The sequence below is a fragment of the Camelus dromedarius genome, chromosome 12 (genome assembly GCF_036321535.1).
Source record: "Camelus dromedarius isolate mCamDro1 chromosome 12, mCamDro1.pat, whole genome shotgun sequence".
NCBI lineage: Eukaryota > Metazoa > Chordata > Mammalia > Artiodactyla > Camelidae > Camelus > Camelus dromedarius.
In genome coordinates, this window is record NC_087447.1 from 6,149,029 (window position 1) to 6,169,741 (window position 20,713).

The window sequence follows — 20,713 nt, forward strand, 5'->3', positions numbered from 1 at the left end:
GCAATAAACTGGGTAAAAATCAAATAGGCAGAGAAATTCTTAGAGAAATTCACTTTGTTGAGGAATAGAGTAAATGATAAAGACAGAACGAAGCAAATTCCCAGGCTTCTGGCTCCTGTGTGTCAGCAAACCACGGCTGCGCCTCACCAGTACACTCAGCACGGTCTTCTGACAGCACTAAACCCAGGACCCAGTTTCTTCGGATCAGGGCAGGCAAACTCCATCTATAAAGGGCTGGACAGTAAATATTTGGGGCTTTGCAGGCCACAGGGTGTCTGCAACCCCCCAACTCTACCTCTGCAGGGCGAGAGCAGCCGTCCAGCACATGTGCATGAATGGATGTGGCTGTGGGCCCAACAACCGTACTTACAAACACACTGAGAACAGGACACGGTTTGCCGATCCCATTCTATACGGCTCGAAACGACCACTCAGACATTGTTAACCAGAAATAGAGGGAAGATACACCTGCTGTCCTCAACTGGACAATTCCACTGAATTTCCCTCCACAATGTCTCTTATCTGCCATTTCCACTGCCGCAGCCCCACACCAGTTTTACACCACCTGCCACTTACGCACATGTCCCTGCTTTTGCACATGCTGTTCCCTCACCCTGAATTCCTTTCCTCCCACTCACAACCTATGCATATCTTCTCTCTGTAAAGTCCAGCTCAACTGACTGTAAGCAGATATTAAGGACTTACTGTTAATTATTTTAGGACAGATAATGGTATAGTTGTTAGATATTTTTATTTGCTTTTATTTTGTTTTTTATTGAGGGGAGGTAATTAAGTCTACTTATTTAATTATTTTCCTCGAAACCAGGACCTTGTGCATGCTAAGCATGTGCTCTACCACTTGAGCTATATGCTCCCACCCTCGTTGTTAGGTACTTTTAAAATGTGTCCCTATCTCTTAGAAATACATATTTAAATTGTTATAGAAGAAATCCTATGTCTGGGATTTGCTTCAAAATAATCTGGGGGTGAAAGTAGGGGGATGAGGTAGGGACATAGGTGAACTAATCCTGAGCTGATAATGAAGCTGGGTAATGAGTTCACAGGAATTCATTATATATTTTCTCTACTTTTGTATATTTTTGAAATTTCCACAACAAAAAGTTGAAAGCAAAAACTCCAGTTTAAATCCCAGGTTCTACAGAGGAATTAATGCCCTTTTCTCCTGTACCGTCTCAGCAGGTACCTCTACGTGTGACTGACTTCGATCTGCTCTGTGTAGCTGTCAGTTGTTCACGCCAAGACAGTGAGCTCTTTAAGGACAGGCTTGTATCATATGCATCTCTGTAGCTTTCTCAGCACAGTAACAGGAGGGCCTTTCACTACCCACCCCCATAAAAATTAAATCTGCAGGCCTTTTATCATTTCAGCAGTACCATTTACACAGAGCTTGTGGGCTGTCTCTAGTTTTGAGCTTCAGGAATCCAATCTAAAAGTAGAAAATAACCACCATTCCCCCTCAACTTTCCAGGAGCCAGTAGGGAGAACAAGATTTTTGTTCCTAAAAAGGAGATGGCATTACTATTCTCCACCACTGACTTCAGGGCCACCAGGATTTTAAACGTCACCACTGTCATCATCCCAATGGAACCAGTATGGCTATCAGCTCAAGAGTTTCAGTAGAATCATGTGTCTGCCCTATTCGTTTTGCTTCCATCATTTAACTGTGCTACAAATCTTCTCTCTAACATAAAAGGAGAAGAGAAAAACAAAATCTTTCTTCAGCCATTCAATGATGTTAATTACCACATGTAGCCTAGATTGGTTTGATTTGAGGGAAGAGATCAAGGAAGGTCCAGTCAGGTAGCTCTGGTTTCAAATTTTAAATGTCTTAAGTGCCTCCAAAATAGCAAACTCATTGTTATATTTAGCAAAAGGTTTTCTCACCCCATATTACATAAAAGGAAAACAAAAACTCTGTTTCCAAAAAATGGACAGAACTTAATGCATCATGTGTAAATACACAGGCTCCTGGTGTAATGAAATCTCAGTCATTTTCTGGGTCTACCACTAACAGCATATACTGGCCAAGACACAGCTCTCTCAAGTGACCATCCACCTCATAGCTTTGTCTGTCAGCCCCAACCTTATCCTTGGACTCTTGTGCTTGTCCTGTGCCTTCGGCTGCCTGGTAGGCAATTTCAGCGTACACGAAAACACTAATTTGCCTGTTGAAACCAATCAACGCACCTTTCTAATGCATGTTCCCAACCTGTCTCCTTTGATGGCACATCTGGTCTAAGATCCACGAATACTGAGTACTCATCTCTCTCTCTCATTCCCAACTACTTTTTTTTTAAAGCCCGTCCCTCTCTATTCCTGCTTCCTGAGTTCAGTCTCCTATTCCTTTGTGATCAAATAACCAAATCAGAAAACAGAATTTGTGCCACCATTACAAAGAACAAAACAGAACAAAATCTCTTGACTTACAGGGATTTCTACAAGGTGTTCGGTGAGAAAAGATGCAAAAATCAGTTTTATCACGACTCCATTGTTAACAGATATCCCCAACCCACTCTGTGCATGTTACACGTTTCTATATTGCACAAGTGTGGAGACAAACACGGGAGGATGCAAATACGAGCTTCCCGGAGAAAGTGGAGAGAGAGGGGAAACAAGGGAAGCAAAACAGAGAAACAAGAGTTCACTAAACAATACATACACACGATACAATCTCGCTTATGAATCCATGTAAGAGCATAGATACATCTTTAAACTTTTTAAAAAAAGAATGAAAACTACTAAACAAATTCAAACTGTATGAAGGAAAAACTCTCCCATCCGTTCAGAAAATACTTTAAAATAGTAAGCTGGCTTTAAAACATGTCTAAAAATTCTTTGCCGGTTCTCTTATGAAAAGGTAAAAGCAAACTCCCCTCCCCTTGACTATGGGCTGGGTTTAGTGACTGGCGTTTAATGAAGAGAACGCTGTGGAAGTGACACTATGACTTCCCAGGCCAGGTGAGAAAAGGCAACGCAGCTTCTGCCCGGCTCGCTCTCTCCTGCGATTCTTGCCCTGGCGACCCAGCCACTGAGAGGGGAGGAAGCCAAAGAGCCACACAGAAAAGCCACCTACAGGTGGCCCAGTGCAGCTCAGGCTGCCAGATGTGTGAGTGAAAGAGCCCGCAGAAGACTGCAGCCCCTCGCCTTGGAGCCACCCAACTGCCCGCCAGCAGAGCAGAGCATCCTGCCGAGCTCTGTCGAAACTGCAGTGCGTGTGTCAAATAACACTGCCTACATTTTAAGCGACTGAGTTTTAGAGTGGCTTTTTTTTTTACACAAGAGTAAATAACTGGAACAAACACTACTTAAGATTTTACAGAGTAAATCGGGTTGTTTCTCCCGCTCCACCTCTGTTGTCGTCAGGGTCATTGCTAAGTTTTCCACTCGTCTCCCTGTCCTCCTGCTTCCACCTTCCAGTGGTGCCCGGGGCGCAGCGTGCAGGTGTGGCAGGGGGAGGAGAAGGCCGGGGCAGTCGGGAGATCACTTACAATGAGCACGTAAGTAAACTAATTGAGTAAATGAGTAAGCAGACTGAAGATAATGAAAGCCAGATTTCTCACTCCTGGAAAAGGTACTAACAAACACAGAAAGGGGGAAGGCGGGAGAGAACCCTGAGGTATTCTCCTGGAATTGAAGATGTTAGTTTCAATTCTTGTTTTTTTACAGTTTAAAAAACTATATAGTTTCTCTACAGAACTAGATTAGATATAGAAAGAGATGAGAGTGACAGAGTGTGTGTATATGTGTGTGTTGTGTACTGTAGATACACACTTAGATTTCCCGGCTCTGTCTCCGGAGAGAATCTAGGAGCAATGACATCCTGTAACAATGAGCACAACAAACCCCCGAATCTTGGTTTCTAAATACCATCCTCCACTAAAAGAACCAGGACTCCTCAGGGAAACGGCTGACTCCAGGCCCAGGGCAGGGAAAACACAAGATAAGCCTGGAACATCTTGTTTCAGAAAATTAGAAGTGTTCAAAGAATGCCAAGAACATGTAAGAGGGAAAGAGCTTGAAAGAACTCTCCTGGAGTAATCTGAGGATCAAAATAAGTAAATACTGATTATCAATAAATACTTGACACTAATAAATTACAATCCAATGAATACATTACAAATCCATGAGTCCACACTGAAAGGAAGGGAGTGAGGGAGGAAGGGCAGAAGGGAGGGAGCCTCCCCCACAGTAGAACAATTTATAAAAGTAGAGGAATAATGGAAATGAAAAAAATCATAATTTGGCAAACACATAGTGGCTGTTGATTTAGGAAGGACACTAATGCTGGTAAGTTTGAAATTTGATGAGGCACAGGATGTTGGCATGATCTCAAATTGTTTCCACACAAAATACTCATAAGTTACAAAAAGAAAAACAATGACTTCACAGTGAAGAAAAGTAGAGACACCTGGCAGACACCAACATGACCAACATCCCTGGGGACGGGACTGGTTAACATCATGTCCTCCTTGATGTGATGTACTGAGAATACTGCGGCATCATTTCTACAATATTTTTGGCAAGAAATCACAACCTGCATCTGGTCATGAGGAAATATTAAGGATTCAGCTTGCAGATCACCCTCCTGAACCTACAAATGCTGAGGGCACGAATTACAGGAAAAGACTAAGGGTTATCCCAGATTGGAGGACAACAACTAAATCCGGTGCATGTTCCTCAGGAGGATCCTGGGCCAAAACCAAAAAGGAAGCAATGTTGGGCATCTGGCAAAGTGTGAACAGGGTCTACAGACTGAAGAAAAGGGTTTTATCGACGCTGATTACCTGACATAGAAGGACAGGGAGTAGTTATTTAGGGGTTCACCTGATGAGGGGAAAAATTTAGGGGTGAGAGGGCACTAGTTCTCAAACGGCTCAGAAAAGCTAATTTAGAGAAAGATAGCATAAGAGGATAAATGGGTAAAATGTAAAGAGTTTGGGAATATGGGTAAGATGAGAGGGATGTGGGAGTTCCTCCCAGTCATAGACTGGAAGAAAATAGTATATCTCACACACACACACACACACACACACACACACACACACACACAGACCTATGTCTGAAAGGACTTGATCTGTAATATATAAAGAACTGCTACAAATAAATTATTAAAAGACAAACATACCAATTTATAAACCAAGCAAGACCTGAACAGAAGCTTCACAAAAGAAGATATCCAAATGGCCAGTCAGCAGGTAGTCCACGTCATTAGTCATTAGGAAAATGCACAATAAAACCCCAAGTAATGAACAATTCATACCCATTTACATGGCTAAAACTAAAAAGGCAGGCAGAATGAAGTGCCGGTAGAAACGTGGAGCAACAGGAACTCTCGTCCACTGCTGGTATTAGTGCTCTGTTCCTGCACAACAATATCAGCACACACTCAGCAGCTCACAGCAATACACGTTAATTACCTGACAGTTTCAGTGGGCTGGAAGCCGGGGCACAGCTGAGCTGGGTCCTCCACAAGGTTCCAATCAAGGTGTCAGCTAGGGCTGTGGTCTCACACAAGGCTTGAGTGGGGTAGGATCTGTTTCCAAGGTCACCTCCTTGTTGGCAGCATTCAGTCCTTTGTGGGCTATTGGACTGAGAGCCACATTTCTTGCTGAGTATGGACTTGAAGCTGCCTTCAGCTTCCTGTCATGTGGCCCTCTCCACAGGCAGCTAACAGCATGGTGACTTGTTTCTACAAAGCCAGCAAGGGAGGGAGCCTTCTCACAAGGTGGGCACTACAAACTGATGTAATGTAATCATGTACATCCTGACACCTGTGCCATTTCCCATCAGGAAGAAGCAGGTCACAGGTCCCCCCAACACTCAAAGGGAAGGGATTACACTAAAGCACGAATACCAGGGACAGGGATCATCGGGGCCACCTTAGAATCAGCCACCATAAGTGAGAACAATCAAAACTGACACAACCACTTTTGGTAAACCGGCAGTTTCTTATAAAGATAAACAGAAACCTAAGCTAAGACCCATCGTTCCACTCCTACATATTTACCCCCAAAGGAATGAAAATGTAAGTCCACAAAAAGACTTGTACAAGAACATTCGTAGCAGCTTTATTCATAAAAGCCCCAAACTGTAAACAATCCATACATCTGTCAGCAGGAGAATGAATAAACAAATTGTAGTATTTGTTTCAAGTGAAATACTACTTAGCAATAAAAAGGAACGAACCACTTATGTGTATACAATGGAATACTATTCAGTCATAAAAAAGAATGAAATAATGCCATTTGCAACAACGTGGATAGACCCGTAGATTATCATACTAAGTGAAGTAAGTTAAAGAGAGAGAGACAAATATCATACACTATCACATATATGTGGAAACTAACATATGACACAACACAAGGTCCTGGGTTCAATCCCCACTACCTTCATTTTAATTAATTAATTATTTAATTGAAGTACAGTCAGTTTACAATGTTGTGTCACTTTCTGGTGTACAGTACAATGCTTCAGTAATACATGAATATACCTATATTCATTTTCACATTCTTTTTTACCATAAGCTACTCCAAGATATCAAATACAGTTCCCTGTGCTATATAGTATAAACTTGTTTATCTATTTTAAATATTTTTTTAAAATGTAACTACCTCCCCTTCCCAAAAAAATCTTTTTAAAGACAGTGCTAAAATATGACACAAATGAACTTATTTACAAAACAGAATCAGACTCACAGACATAGATAACAAACTTAGAGTTACCAAAAACAACAAGGTCCTACTGTATAGCAAAGGGAACTATATTCAATATCCTGTAATGAACCATAATGGAAAAAACATAAAATATATATAATATATATCTGAATCACTTTGCTGCACACTAGAAACTAACACAACATTGTAAGTCAACTATACCTTAATTTAAAATATATATATATACTATAAAAACTTTTTTTAAAGAATGAACCATTAATGTACACAACATGGGTGAATCTGGCAAAAGAAGGTCAACACAACAATACATACTATATGATTCCATTTATATGATGTCCAAGAACAGACAAAACTAATCCATGATGATATAAACCAGAACAGTAACTGCCTGTGAGAGACAGAGACTGACTGGAAGTGATAAAAATGTTCTTGATTAAAGTGCTGGTCACATGAATGGATGTTTGTCAAAACTCATCAAACTATAAACTCAAGATCTGTGCATTTCACTGCATTCAGATTTTGCCTCAATTTAAAAAAAATGTTTAAGTACCTATTAATAGAGAATGAAAAGCATTAGCACAGAAATTAAGAGCACAGATTCTGAGGCCAGAAGGCCAGGGTCTGAAGTGTGGCAATGCCGCTTTCTTGAGCAAGCTACCTAACCCCTCTGCATACCTCCTCCCATCTGATAATTAAATGAATTAAGACATGGACGGTAATTAGAGAAGCACCTAGTGCATATTATGTACCCAACTGATGTTAAGTATCATTAAACATAACTAAAAAGACAATTATTAATGCTTAGAAAAACTAAAAGTTGGTCAGGAAAGGAAAATCATAGTTTGCTACATGACTCAAAAATGACTTGCCTTTCTACGGTCATAATAATAAAAATTCTGAATAATAATTAACCAAAACTACAATTTTATTGAGAGAATGAGGTGATGATGAAAAAGTCAAACAATCTTCCACATTTGGAATTCACCAGGTAATATCCAAAGATTGTTTTTGAAATAAGAATAAAAATCACTTGACTCTAAGATACATGTACAACTTTGACTAGAAATAAATACAACAAGAAAAAAAAACTAGTAAGGGGAAGTTCATTAAAAAATAAGTAAAAGCAGGTTGGAAAATAATCAAATGCCGAAACTTCAAATGAAACCAAAATGCAAATAAAAAGAGCTTCTGTCTGTATAAGAAGCCGCATTCTAGAGGTAACACTAACTAGAGACTTAAGGTCATGGAGGGGGGTGAGAAGATCACATTGAAATTCGGTATCTTATGAGTATTAAGTATATCTCATATTAAAATTAGAGAGACAGTATCCTTCCTCTCTCACAACTTACATTCCAAAATCTGATCACCTTTTCTTCCAGTAAAAGGCCAGGGATTTCTCAATCTATTGGCTAGCAGGCTCGGGTTATAATGAATTAAAATGAATGGGAATTTAATTATAATCATGTATCACCTATATTCATGTGGAAATTTTCAATGAGGAACATAAAATTTGCTTAGATTTTACCATAACCCTCAAAGCATTTCTAAGCTGTAAGATGATGAAGGAAATGGAAAGTGAGTGGTTTGCCTACTTTCATTTTGAAAACCAGAATTAAGACATAGGAATCCCAACAGAGCAGTGCTCTTGTTGCCTTGCTATAAACATACGAGCTTTTAAAAAGCAGACACCACTTTCCATGAATAAGTTATCTCTGCAGCGGCCACACTCAAAGAACCCCAAGCCGGGCAGATCCATACTGTTCAGGAGACTTCCTCTTGGTAATTATGCCTACAGCCCCAGCAAAAACCAAACACTTAGCAACCTTGTAATCAACTCAATGGCTTTCTTTAAATAGTCCTCAGAGTTATAAAGCATCTATAAATTGTTTCATCTGTTCTTCCCAACAACCCTGGGTAGTCAGCTGGCTCGACTGTCATTTTTATTTCTTCCCATTCTGAAGGCTCAAAAGGTAACCAACCCCAAATCACAGTTTTTGTTAAAGGAAGGATTTAAATCTTCTGGCTCCAAGCCCAGTGTTCAATCCACTCTATCAGTATATCTGTGCCAAAAGAAGTCTGTGAAGATTAATCACTGGATAATTTTTAAAGTCGAGATTATGAATGGCACCATCTGAAACTGCTGGCTTACTTTAGGTCACTTCCTAAAACAAACGAGAAGTCAAACACACTGGAGGACTTTTCAAGCACACTTAGATTACAGATCATCAGAACTCTAATGTAATGGTGGGGGTGACGCCTCCAGGGTGTTTTCTGGATGGTCACAGTGACTGGGGACTTCACTGACATTCAGTGGTGGAGAAACCAAGAATGCCAGACATTCCACAACCCACAGTTCCTCCGAGCGCTGCACAATGAAGAAATAACTAGCTTCCTACACAATTTCCAATATTCATACAAGTGAAAACGTTCTGCCCAGGGGCAGAAGCAGGTCTTGTAGGGCCTAAAGCACACACAAGCTGGAGGGTCCTCTATAAGAAGAGCATACAAATTACAGTTGCAAAGTTAGGTCTAGGATTTTAAAATATCAAATAGATAAGAACACATCTAAAAAAAGATATACAATACTTCTATGCTAAAAGTGCAAAATCAATTAAAGAAGATCTAAATAAATGGAGGGATATATCACATCCACGGACTGAAAAACTCAGTATTCCAATTCTCTCCAAATTAATCCACAGAGCCAATGTAATCCTACTAAAACTCTCAAAAAAAAAAAAAAAAAAAACAACTGTAAGGAAATTGAAAAATTGATTCTAAAATTTCTAAGGAAACAAACTGAAGAGCAAACTAGTCAAGGCCATCATGAAGAAGCACAAAGCTGAAGACTTCCGCCACCAGGTAATGGGCCTATAATAAAGATATAGTAATAGAAGGGGGGAACATTAGTACAAGCATGGACAAACTGACCAACTGTACAGACAGAAAGTCTAAAAACAGACCCACATGTAAAATGTCACATGATTTATAATCAAGGTGACATGCAAAACAGTGGGGAAAAGATGATCTTTTAAATACATGGTGCAGGGTTAACTGAAGATCCATGTGGGGGAAATGCATCTTAAGCCCGCACTCCACACACAATTATCAATTCCAGAAGCATTGTAGATCTAAATGTGAAGGAAGACAATACAGCTTGAGAAGCAAATATTAGAGAGTATCTTCATGATCTTGAATTGACTCAGATTTCTTAAATAGGACATAAAAGGCACTGAACATGAAAGGGAAAATGAATAAACTGGACTAAATTAAGATCAAGAGTTTGTGTTCATCAAACAACATCATCACTGAAAGAGTAAAAAGGAAACCCACAGAGTATGAGAAGATACCTGTAAGAAAAAGAACTCCTACAAGTCAGTAAGAAACAGACAATCCCACTGAAAAATGGGCAGATAACCTGAACAGACAATTCATGAAAGAGGATATCAGGTGGCTGACAGGCTTATGAAAAGGTACCCAACATCAGGAGGAAAATGCAAATTAAAACCACTAGAGAAACCATTTTACCTCCAACCAGAACAACTAAAACGAAAAAGTCAAAGAATATCGACACTTGGTGACAATGTGGCCCAACTGGAACCCTCATACAATCCAACAATTCCACTCCGGACTATATACTCGAGAGAAATGAACTGAAATTGATGAGAGTGCGCATAACCACCAGCAGACATGTGTAAGAATGTCCACAGCAGCCCTGTTCATAAAACGGGAACTCTCCCATGTGACCACCACAGATTGATTACACTGTGATACATTCACACATGGAGTACCATACACCCAGCAACAAGAACACAGGGACCGCGACTACATGCAACAATGTGGGTGAATCACACAAACATCATATTGAGCAAAAGAAGTCAGACACAAGAGTGTACACTGTATGAAGTACAAAAGCAGGCAAAACTCACCTATGCTGTTAGAAGTTAGGGTGCTAGCCATCTCTGGTGGGGGGAGGGGCAGTGACAAGGTAATTTCCTGGAGTGTCCGTGATGTTTTGTTTCCTCATGTGGGTGCCACTTACTTGGCTATGTTCAGTTTGTAAAAACTCATCAACTGTATTTATTATATGTGTACTTTTCTAAGTACTATATGTTATACTTTTCAATAAAGTTTTTTTTTAATTAAGTATAGGACGATGGAGGTAGCCTGTGCACACAAAGGGCCTTGATGCTTAAGTTTCATTAGCTTCATAGTAAATTTGCCTTTGGTTTTGCCAGACATAGATGTATGTAAATAAAAAGCAGTTTATAATTTTGTAAGCCTAGACTTAAGTAGATTTTACACAGACACTTAACCAATTTTTTCACTACTTAATATACACTGAATTTTCCAGGAACGTAACTAATGTAACTACTGTAAATAAAGACTGTACTTTCTCTTGTGTAGAGCTGGATAAAGATTTATTTGCCATTCTAGAAAACCGCATCACCGGTGGCATTGCCCCATACCATGAGTCACCCACACAATACACCTGTATCAGTCTCTATTTATGGGTGTCATATTCATAGAGATAAAGCAATGTGTACCTGCAAGCACCTGACGGCTATGGTTTTTAACGTGCTGTGAACATTTACGAATGTCTTCTGAGAATTTACATATAGAAATATGTATTGTGTTACAAACAGCTTTCCTTTTATGTTTCCTTTATATTGCAGTTAAGACATTGTAAACATGTTGACAAATCTTATTATGTGGGAGTTTCATTTCAGAATAGGAAAGGGGCCACAAAATCTCATTGTTTCCAGAACCAGTTACAAACCATAAATCTATAAAAAGAACTGTAAAGAGAATTCTAATTCCTGAATTTGGAATTAGAACTGTTAGTTTATGCTACTCATGTTATCCAAATCACAAGTAATATATTCATCTAAAATACAAAAAAAGAAAAAAAGAAGCAAAGAAGAGAATAGAAAAGAAAAACCCAGCTACAATTTTCAAGAACAATTATCTAAATGTATCTATCATAAATTTTATCTAGACATGGGTGAGCAAAACAAGAGGGAAATAAGAGTCCAAACTACAAGATCTGATGGAGCCCTTCCCCTTTTAAATCAGTAAGATCCCGTCTGGCATTCACAAGGAAAGGGTTCCATTATTTTTCTGTTCTCTTTCAAAAATAGCTCCACCTTCAAGATTACACAAATTAGATCATTCTGCAGCAGGATTCCTCCTTACAGAGCAGCTCCTAGGAAGCACAGACAGGCTGTCTGCTGTAGCAAACCAGTTATTTTAAAAAAAGAAAAAAACAGATGTTTTTTACTTTTCCGTTTCACTGGGACAGTGACAAAGGACATGTGCTACAGTTGTTAGCAGCCTCGGCAACAGACCTCCCCCACCAAAAACCATCAGATAGGTAAGGATCACAGAGGCAACACCAGATCAAGCAAGTACAACAGCAGAATCATTAGGGATGTTGAGACTCCACTGCTCCAACAGCTTCACTATGGCCAGCAGCATAAAAAAATTTAATCTAGATTTTTAACACAATCAGTTGCCAGCCTATGGGTTATTCCGTCACCCAGTAAATTCCCAAGGAAATTTATTCCCAATTAATTACAAACAGCAGAAGTAGAAACAAACTTCCTCAAGAGCTCTGAAGAGTTGTTGCACAGATCTCATGCTCATATAATGTCACTTAAGACAAAGAGGTGACATGGGAAAAACCTGAGGGTGTGATTAAGTACCCTTCAACTTGAAATTCAATTGCTCTTACTTGTTCTATTTACACTTTCATTGCTCTTAAGTTGTATTTGTAGCACTTTTCATTTGGACCTTGCAATAAAGCTGTGCGGTGAGGCTGCACAGGTCCTAACAGCCTAGTTTTACAGTTGAGGAAGCTGAGCTCAGGTTAAGTTCGTGGCCTAAACCCTCAGAGCTGGTAAGTGGCTCTGCGTACTAGACCCCAGATAGTCTTGCTCTAAATCTAGTGCCCGCTCTCTGTGCTTATGTACATATTGACAAATACTCATTTATTCAACAAATAAAAACCATGTGCAAAACATGAAAAAAAAGATACAATGATGATAATCATTATTAATTTTTTGGTAAAATTAACACAAGGAAGTTAAATGAAATGTTGAAGTCAACCTTGAATCTTTTCTCCTGTCATATCCCAAATGTAATCCACAAGCTAATCCTTTAGGCTTGAGAATACTATACCCAGAATCTGATGACTTCTCATCTCTACCTCCACCTCCCTGGTCCAAGCCAACATCAGCTCCCAGTATATCACCGTAATACTCCTACCTGGAGCCCCTTTCACTCTTGCCCTTCTTTGCAGGCTATTCCATACACAGGGGCCAGTGGTTATTTTAATATGGAAGTTATTATCACGCCTCTTCTGTGGCTCGAAACCCCCAATGGCTTCCCATCTCACTCCAGGTCAAAGCCAGAGTTCTACAACGACCTACAAGACCTGGTCCGCCTTCATTTCTCTGACTTTCTCACCCATTACTCTCCACCCCATTCGCCTGGCTCCAGTCCCCTGGCCTTCTGGACATTCCCTCTTACTGTTCCCTCTACTGGCTCCACACAGTCGCTCACCTTCTCCAGGGTCTTCTAAACCACCTTATTTAAAACCGCCATGCCCTCCGCCTCATTCATCCTGCCTTCCCACTTTCACCCCCCCCCATCTGACACGCCTTATCATTTGCTCACTCGCTTGCTTATTGCTGCCCACTCTGCCCCAGAAGGCCTCCAGGAGAGCTGGATTTTGTCTGTTTTATTAAGTGCTCTCTCCTCAGTGTCTAAAATGGTGACTAGGCATAAGACATACGCCTGACGAGTATCTGACAACTAAATGAAGTTACTATTGGGTAGAGGAAGAGTCGCAGAGACTTATCAAAACCCACATGGTGAGGTAAAGCCAAGAAAGAAATCAGATTCTAAAGCCAAAGCATTTTTGGCACATGGTTTTAAAGAGATTTTTAGCAACTTGCTGACTTTTTTCCTCCAGATACATTATAAGAATAGGAGGAAATACCTGAATGAACATCAAACAAAACAAAGCAAAACAAAACAAAATCCAGACAGAGCCATCTTCCCAAACAATCATTTTCCTATAAAGCGTTCTCTTAAATGGACTCCAATCAGACGACACCTCACCACACGGAGACACAGCATGCATTTATCAGTGAAGCTGCCTGAGAACTAGGCCCTCCTGGAACATAAGTAAACACATCACTGGCCTAAGTCCAAAGCACAGCAAACTAATCTTATGCCAAATCTTGGTTTAGATCATGTCCCATTTCCAACCCAAGGTTTTGTTTCCTCAAGGAGATGGTATTTTCCTATTTCTCCATGGAGAAAAAAGCCAACCAAAAAGATTAACGGGCAATGTTTAATAACATCATAGCTGTTCCCTCTTATAAGTTCTTTTAAAAAAAGGTAAGATAGAGGGGATTATCTACCAGTAATAAAAACAAGCGATAACCACATTACACACAGTTAATGAACAATTCTCCCCACTAAAGATAAGGACATAAACAGTTTATTGCACATCTTGGTGGCAGAGAGGAAATACAATTAAATCCATTAATAGCCACAAGAGTTTTATGTTCCCAGAGGACCCTGGTTTCCAGAGTTGCTTATTCATCTTCATCCACAGCAAAAATGGTGTACGACAGAGATGACAGAAAGCTGCAGACAACTTTCCATGCATTTTAATTCTGAGGAAACAATTTTATTAAACAATAGACTTAAGGTACATTACACTGGCACATTCTATCAGATATGAGCTGAAAGTGCCAAACAAAAACCTACTTGTAAAGACAATGTAAATGATGACTAATGAAAATCAGGTCTATAAATATTATACCATCATAGTCATAGTTTCACTGACATTACCCAAAGATATTAAGGTAATGATTTCTATGAATACAGCAGCTCAAACATTTCACAAATATTTTGTTTTTCTTCGTAACATATCAACAAGGTAAAAAAAGGTATCCCTACTTTTAAAAAAAATCAGGAGAAAAGTGACTTGCCTAGAGGTAGTCAAAACAAATTTAGCTAAGCACTAGACATAATAGTCCCACCCAAATGCAAAATGTGGCTTCTATCTCTAACTAACTGTATGTATCTTCAACAGGGTTTTAGACTCCCTAAATCTTTAGATGATTAAACCCGTACCCTAAGCTCACCAGCAGTCCTACCTCTCTAGAGCACAACCTGGACCAAAAGGTGAGCAAAACGTTTCTTTCCCGCCTCTAAAACACCCCAGCTGTGAATCTCATGCTCTGAGATTAAACCGTTCATCACTCTCAGCCTCATATTCAGAGCGTATTCATTCTTAACACATCTGATGATCTGGTTCTTCAGCTCCTGGTATATTAGAAGCAACAAAGCAGACAGAAGACACACTGATAGCAATAGGGAGAAACAAAGACAAAAACAAAATGAAAAAAGCAAATACAAGGGTTTTAAAATACTTACACACCACGTACCAGTCTACACTCCTCATTTCCAGCCCTGTTGGTCGCTATGAGGGTCCCATTCATCATGATGGTCCACACTGGACAATAAGTTAATCTGTGTTTTACATATTCTCAAGGAAGACCCAGAAACATGTAAATATACTGGCAGATTTCCAACCAAAATGGGAAAATAAAGACCTGGTGCTTGGTGCTTAAAGGAGGAAATTAACATGTATACAAATGTTTCAAGATAGGCCTTAAATACATTATCAGGTTTCCCCTGTAAAAGCAGAGTACAGTTTTTCTATAAAAAAGGGAAGCTTAAGGAGAACAGGGAAAAAGATCAACTCCATTTAGATCCTCATTTTTCTAGGAGTTGTTCAGCTTTTTACTGGTGATAAATGGCGAGCTGTAAACCGGTTTAGTTGCCCTTCTGGCTGCCAAAGCAGAGCTAAAGAAGTCAGCAGGTAGAATAGGGAAGCTGTCAAGTCAAGTTGGCTCAAAACAAAGCTGCGGTTTGCAGGCGGGGCCTGAACCCATCTCTTCCGTTCATATTAGCTGGCAGGATGTAGAAACAGGATCCCGACCCAGCCACTGCTTCGGAGAACCAGAACAGTTTGCTTTGACTTTCTAGTCTATTAAGCTTGGGATTTGGCAGGATCTATGTCTAAAGTGAACCCAAGACCTTGTAATGGCCCCACTGAGGAAATCAGAATATAAACAAGGTTGCCCTGATTCTAGAAAGAAAGTAGTTTTTGGACGCATGTCAGGGAGAGACAGAGAAGCTGGACTGGTAATAAAGACAGCAAGGATAATACATAACAGCTAATATTTTTGTTTGTTTGGGAGGGATAATTAGGTTTGTTTGTTTGTTTATTTAATGGAGGCACTGGGGATTGAACCCAGGACCTTGTGTGTGCTAGGCATACACTCAACCACTGAGCTATACCCTCCACCACAGCTGATATTTTTCAAGTGTTTTCCACATGCCACATAAGCATTTAAATTGTATTACTCTCATTTAATCCTCATAATAAATTAACGGTAGAGGCAATTATTATGCCCGTTTTACAGATGAGAAAAATGAAGCATTAGAGAGGTTAAGTAATTTGCCTAAATCACTCAAACAGTAAACAACAGAGTCAGGGTGAAAATCCTGTGAGGGAGTTACAGCTCAGTGGTAGAGAGTGTGCTTAGCGTACAAGAGGTCCTGGGTTCAATCCCCAGTACTTCCATTAAAAAAAGAAAATCCTGGCTACCTGGCTCCAGAACTGATACCTACAGCCACTATGCTCTCACTGTCTGTGATTTGGTAACAGATCAGTATTCTGTACTTCCAACATTACAAAGTATAAAGCATTAACTATGAGAACCTAACAGAGCTCAGGGACATCAAGTTTAAACAGAGAAACAGCTCATGAGTCATGAGACAAATCCCAGCTCCACCTACCTCTAGACTGGGTACACCTGCAAAAATGCCTTCACCACATTGGGCCTCAACTTCCCTTCCTGAGAAATTGATGATTAATGGGGGGGCAGCAACGTTCCGTCATCAGGTTCACTCCACCCAGGCATCAACTCCAACAGCACCTCAGCAGGGGCCTTCTCCAACTACACTACCCAACACTCTCAAGTCCCCATGAAGAACTTTGCATCATGGCACTACTCACTACCTGATTATTCACTACAGAGCTCACTATGTGTTTATCACCTGTCTCCCTCCACCAGAATGTTCACTCTAGGAGAGAAAAGACTCTGTCAACCTCTTTGCTGCTGGTTCCCCAGCACCTGGAGCAGTACTTGGGACATATAAATACTCAATAAATATTTGTTGAATGAAAGAATTGTATATAACAGATTTTCATTCAATAAAAATTACAAATAAATAGGCACTGCTCATTTGCCCAATGTTATTCGTTGAGTGTCTATAAAATAACTATGGAAATGAACAGGATTATTCCAGATGATGATAACTGGTTGTGAAGAAGATTTATAAACTCCCAGGGTGGAATGGGCAGGTGAGGGCAGCTTTTCAAGGTTAACAGGTCCGCTGAGACCTAAAGGAACCCTGGGAGCCAGCCACTCGATGATCCAGGGACAGAGCATCCCAGGTAGAGGGAACAGCAAGTGTCAGAGCCCGAAGGCAGGTGACCATGCCTGGGCCCAGCTTACCCAGGGCCAGGTGAGCATGAGGAGGGTGGTAAGAGGAGGTGGAATCCACAGGAAGGGCCAGACCATGAAGTATCTCCTAAGTCATAAAAAGGCATTTACTCTAAGTATGATGAAAAGCTATTTGACAATATCTCTTATCTTCACCCAACAGAACATACATTTTATGAGATGAAGGATTTTGTTTGTGGCACATACCAGCTGGTCTATAAGCATCTGCTAAATGAATGAATTGGGAAGGTTATGAAGAGAGGAGTGACATGATCTGATTTTCACTTTTTAAACATCACTCTGAACGGCTACTAGTGATCACATACTAAGGGGAGACCAGAGTCGCAGAGGATGGACAGAATTACAAACAACAGAGTGTGGTGCATTGTTGAGGCACTGAGAAACAGAGACCTGGGAGGAAAAAGCTACCATCTAACCCCTGAAGCCATTTGGTGTTTTTAAACAAGAGACAGGAAAAGGTCAGTGAAGAGGGATCAAATAAATGACAACTGATGTCCTAGGCCTTTTGTGTTTTTCTGAACTATTAAAAAAAAAAAAAACTACTACAAAGAATCTCTGTCTCACTTAGAGAAAGAGGAACAAAAGGAAGCTCAAAGACAGACAGTCAGACGGACACACACACACAGATACACACTGTTTTGGAGAACAACTATAAAGAAAAATCACCTTCCTATATCTAAGCACAATAACCAGGGACAACTAATATTCCACTCACTACATCCAAAATGTTACCTGGAGGAACTCTTGCTCAGAATATGGTTTTGAGAGGCAGACTGCCACTTGGAGGAGTGACGCAGTCTACAAAGAGAGAAGCAGGTACTGTAATAGGAACCAAGTTTTAAAACATCACTCCTTTCAGTTCCACCTCTATCTGGACCAGATCATTAAAAAAGCATACAGGGTGAACCACTCACAGTGTAATTTCTAAGATGCACATCATAGTTCCAAAAAAACTTTTTGCCAAAATAATCTCTGGCTATTACCGAGTGTCTTTGCTGGCAGAACTGAAAGCACTGAGGTGCTGAATGCACGAATGAAACACAGGTCTATTCGGGAGCCATGTGTCAAGGATCATCACTCCCAAAGAGAAAAGACGAAGAATAGTACTCAAGGCCAGAAAAATAGGTGAAGCCAGAACTAAACTGAGATATTCTGATCTTTAATGTATCTTAAAAACCTTACAGGGGGAGGGTAGAGCTCAGTGGTAGAGTGTCTGCCTTGCATGCGCGAGGCCCTGGGTTCAATCCCCATCACGTCCATTAAATCAACCAACCAACCAATCAATCAATCAATCTAATTACCTCCTCCCCTAAAAAAATAAATCTTTACAGTCTGAAAGAATTTACATGAACATCACATAAACAAATAATGTGCCATCATCAGTGTCACCTCGCCATTCACACACCGCAAGGAGAGCAGTGGTCTAGAGCATTTGTCCGTCACCGCTGTTGCTATCGATGAAGATGAACAAGCAACTCTAGAACCAGGAAAGGAAGGTATGGAGTGGAGAGAAACTTCAGTTCCCCGTGTCTTCACCTCTCCAACACATACTTTTTTTTATAGCTTTATTGTGATATAAAATTTGTAAGATTCACTTATTTGAGGTATGTGTACAACTAGGTAGAGTCATAAGTATCTTCAAATATCTATTTTTAAAACAACACTTACTAGTCTTTTCTGTAATACATCTTTATTATAGACAGTTTGGAAATCACCAAAAAAATACAAGGACAAAAATTAGTATCACACTTAATCTGACCATCTAAAAACCATTCTGGAGTTAATGCCTCCAGACAGTTTTTCTCAGTAGATATTGACTGAGACGTAAAATTGTGAGAAGCAAATGGCAGGGAGGCACCAGGAAGCAAATTCCCTGCAGGAGGAAGCGAGCAGACTAGAAGGTAGCAACATTGAAAGGGCAAAAACTAAAAAAAAGAAAACTAATGGGCCCTTGGAATAGCAAAGGAAAGGGACATTTTTAAATAATCCAGAAGAGGATAAAAGTACAAATAAAGAGAAACCATAAATATTAATACTAGAAATGCCATACTTAGGCAATTTCCTCTCTAAAACAGTGTTATCTTATAGACTTTTCTGTGGTCCTCAAAATGTTCTAGATCGGCCCTGTCCAATATGGAAGCCACCAGCCACAAGTGACCGGTGTGACGTGAAATGTGGCCGGTGCAATTGAGGAAGAGAATTTCACATTTTATTCACTTTTAATTAATTTTAATTTAAATAGCCACATGTGGCTAGTGGCTCTACTGTATTAGACAGCTCAGCTTTAAAGATAAAATAGCTTATGATCTTAAGACATAATTGAATATCAAATGGAATGTTTTAAGTAACTGTTTTCTAGAAGTCATATAAGCTAAGTGATGGTATGTCATCACTTACTGGCCTTCTCTACTGCGCCACCCGAGGTGGAGGCCAGGTACAGGTCTGCTAAGTGGCTCCCTGAGCTGTGACTGCAGCTATAATAAGGTAAAAGGGAACGCAGGCCCAGTGGGCTTTCTAACCCAACGACTGCCCTGTGAGTGGCAGGGAGAGGGGACACTCTAGAGCTGGTGCCAAGGCACACACCTTGGTTCTCTAAAACCCTCAGAAGCTATGCTGGTTATTCCTCTAACTAGGCCAAGGCAAGGGAGGATTCCGCCAGAGCTTTCCAATCTAGAACCAAACCACCTTGCTCAATTCCAGCCCAACGCATTCTGAAAGACATTTTAAGACCAACTTCAAACTCTCTCTTTTCTCCAGAGCCCTTAATACCACTCCAAACTCACACTGGAAAAAGACAAACTCTTGCAATCATTCTCCCAGCTTCCCTGGATTCCCAGAGTCCTCCCAGAATGTGACGTCACAGATTCAAGCCCAGCCAACTCCAAATTTCAGAGGACCAGCTGAGCCTTCTCGTCCAGGCCAAAACAGGACGAGCCTCCTGGGGTGAAGTAGTGAAAAGACACAGCCCAAACACTCTCTGACTCGCGCCTCCCTCATGCACACAGAGACAGCCCCAACAGGAATAAATAACCGTGGCAGCTTATTGGCTAAAAAATTGGAAATCTAGTTTGAAAAGAAATCACATAACCACTAATGTGTCCAAGAGATCTGTAAATCAATACATGTAAAACGGGCTCTGTGAAAGTCATTCTCTTTCTGACTTAAGGAATCTGAGCTTCCACAGGGACAGTGGATAATATTACCCGATAGAGAGGATATTCTGTTACAACACTCACAATGTGAAATTCAAATCTTCTAAGGTACAAATATGCTCTTAAGACTTTGAACGCTGGGGAAATAATAGACATTTCACCAGGTCTCTTTTATTTGATCAATCACATTGACTTCCTATTTATCATTTAAGAAGTAACTTTCTCCTGTGGATCTACAGGTCCTATTTTAATA

General features: G+C 40.3%; 1 protein-coding gene across 4 annotated transcripts in view; it reads right to left on the reverse strand.

Annotated features, from left to right (window-relative positions):
• PACS1 (phosphofurin acidic cluster sorting protein 1) overlaps nucleotides 1–20,713 on the reverse strand; it is a 130,545-nt gene that overhangs the window by 105,508 nt on the left and 4,324 nt on the right. The window contains exon 1 of one of the 4 annotated variants that reach the window (XM_064492106.1): nucleotides 15,147–15,229. The exons of 2 other annotated variants lie outside the window; for them this stretch is intronic. In XM_064492106.1, the coding sequence (XP_064348176.1) occupies nucleotides 15,147–15,214 (68 nt within the window). In that variant the 5' untranslated portion in view covers nucleotides 15,215–15,229. Of the gene's footprint in view, nucleotides 1–15,146; nucleotides 15,230–20,713 lie in introns of those variants that run through there. One more of the 4 variants, XM_064492108.1, reaches the window with a different exon arrangement.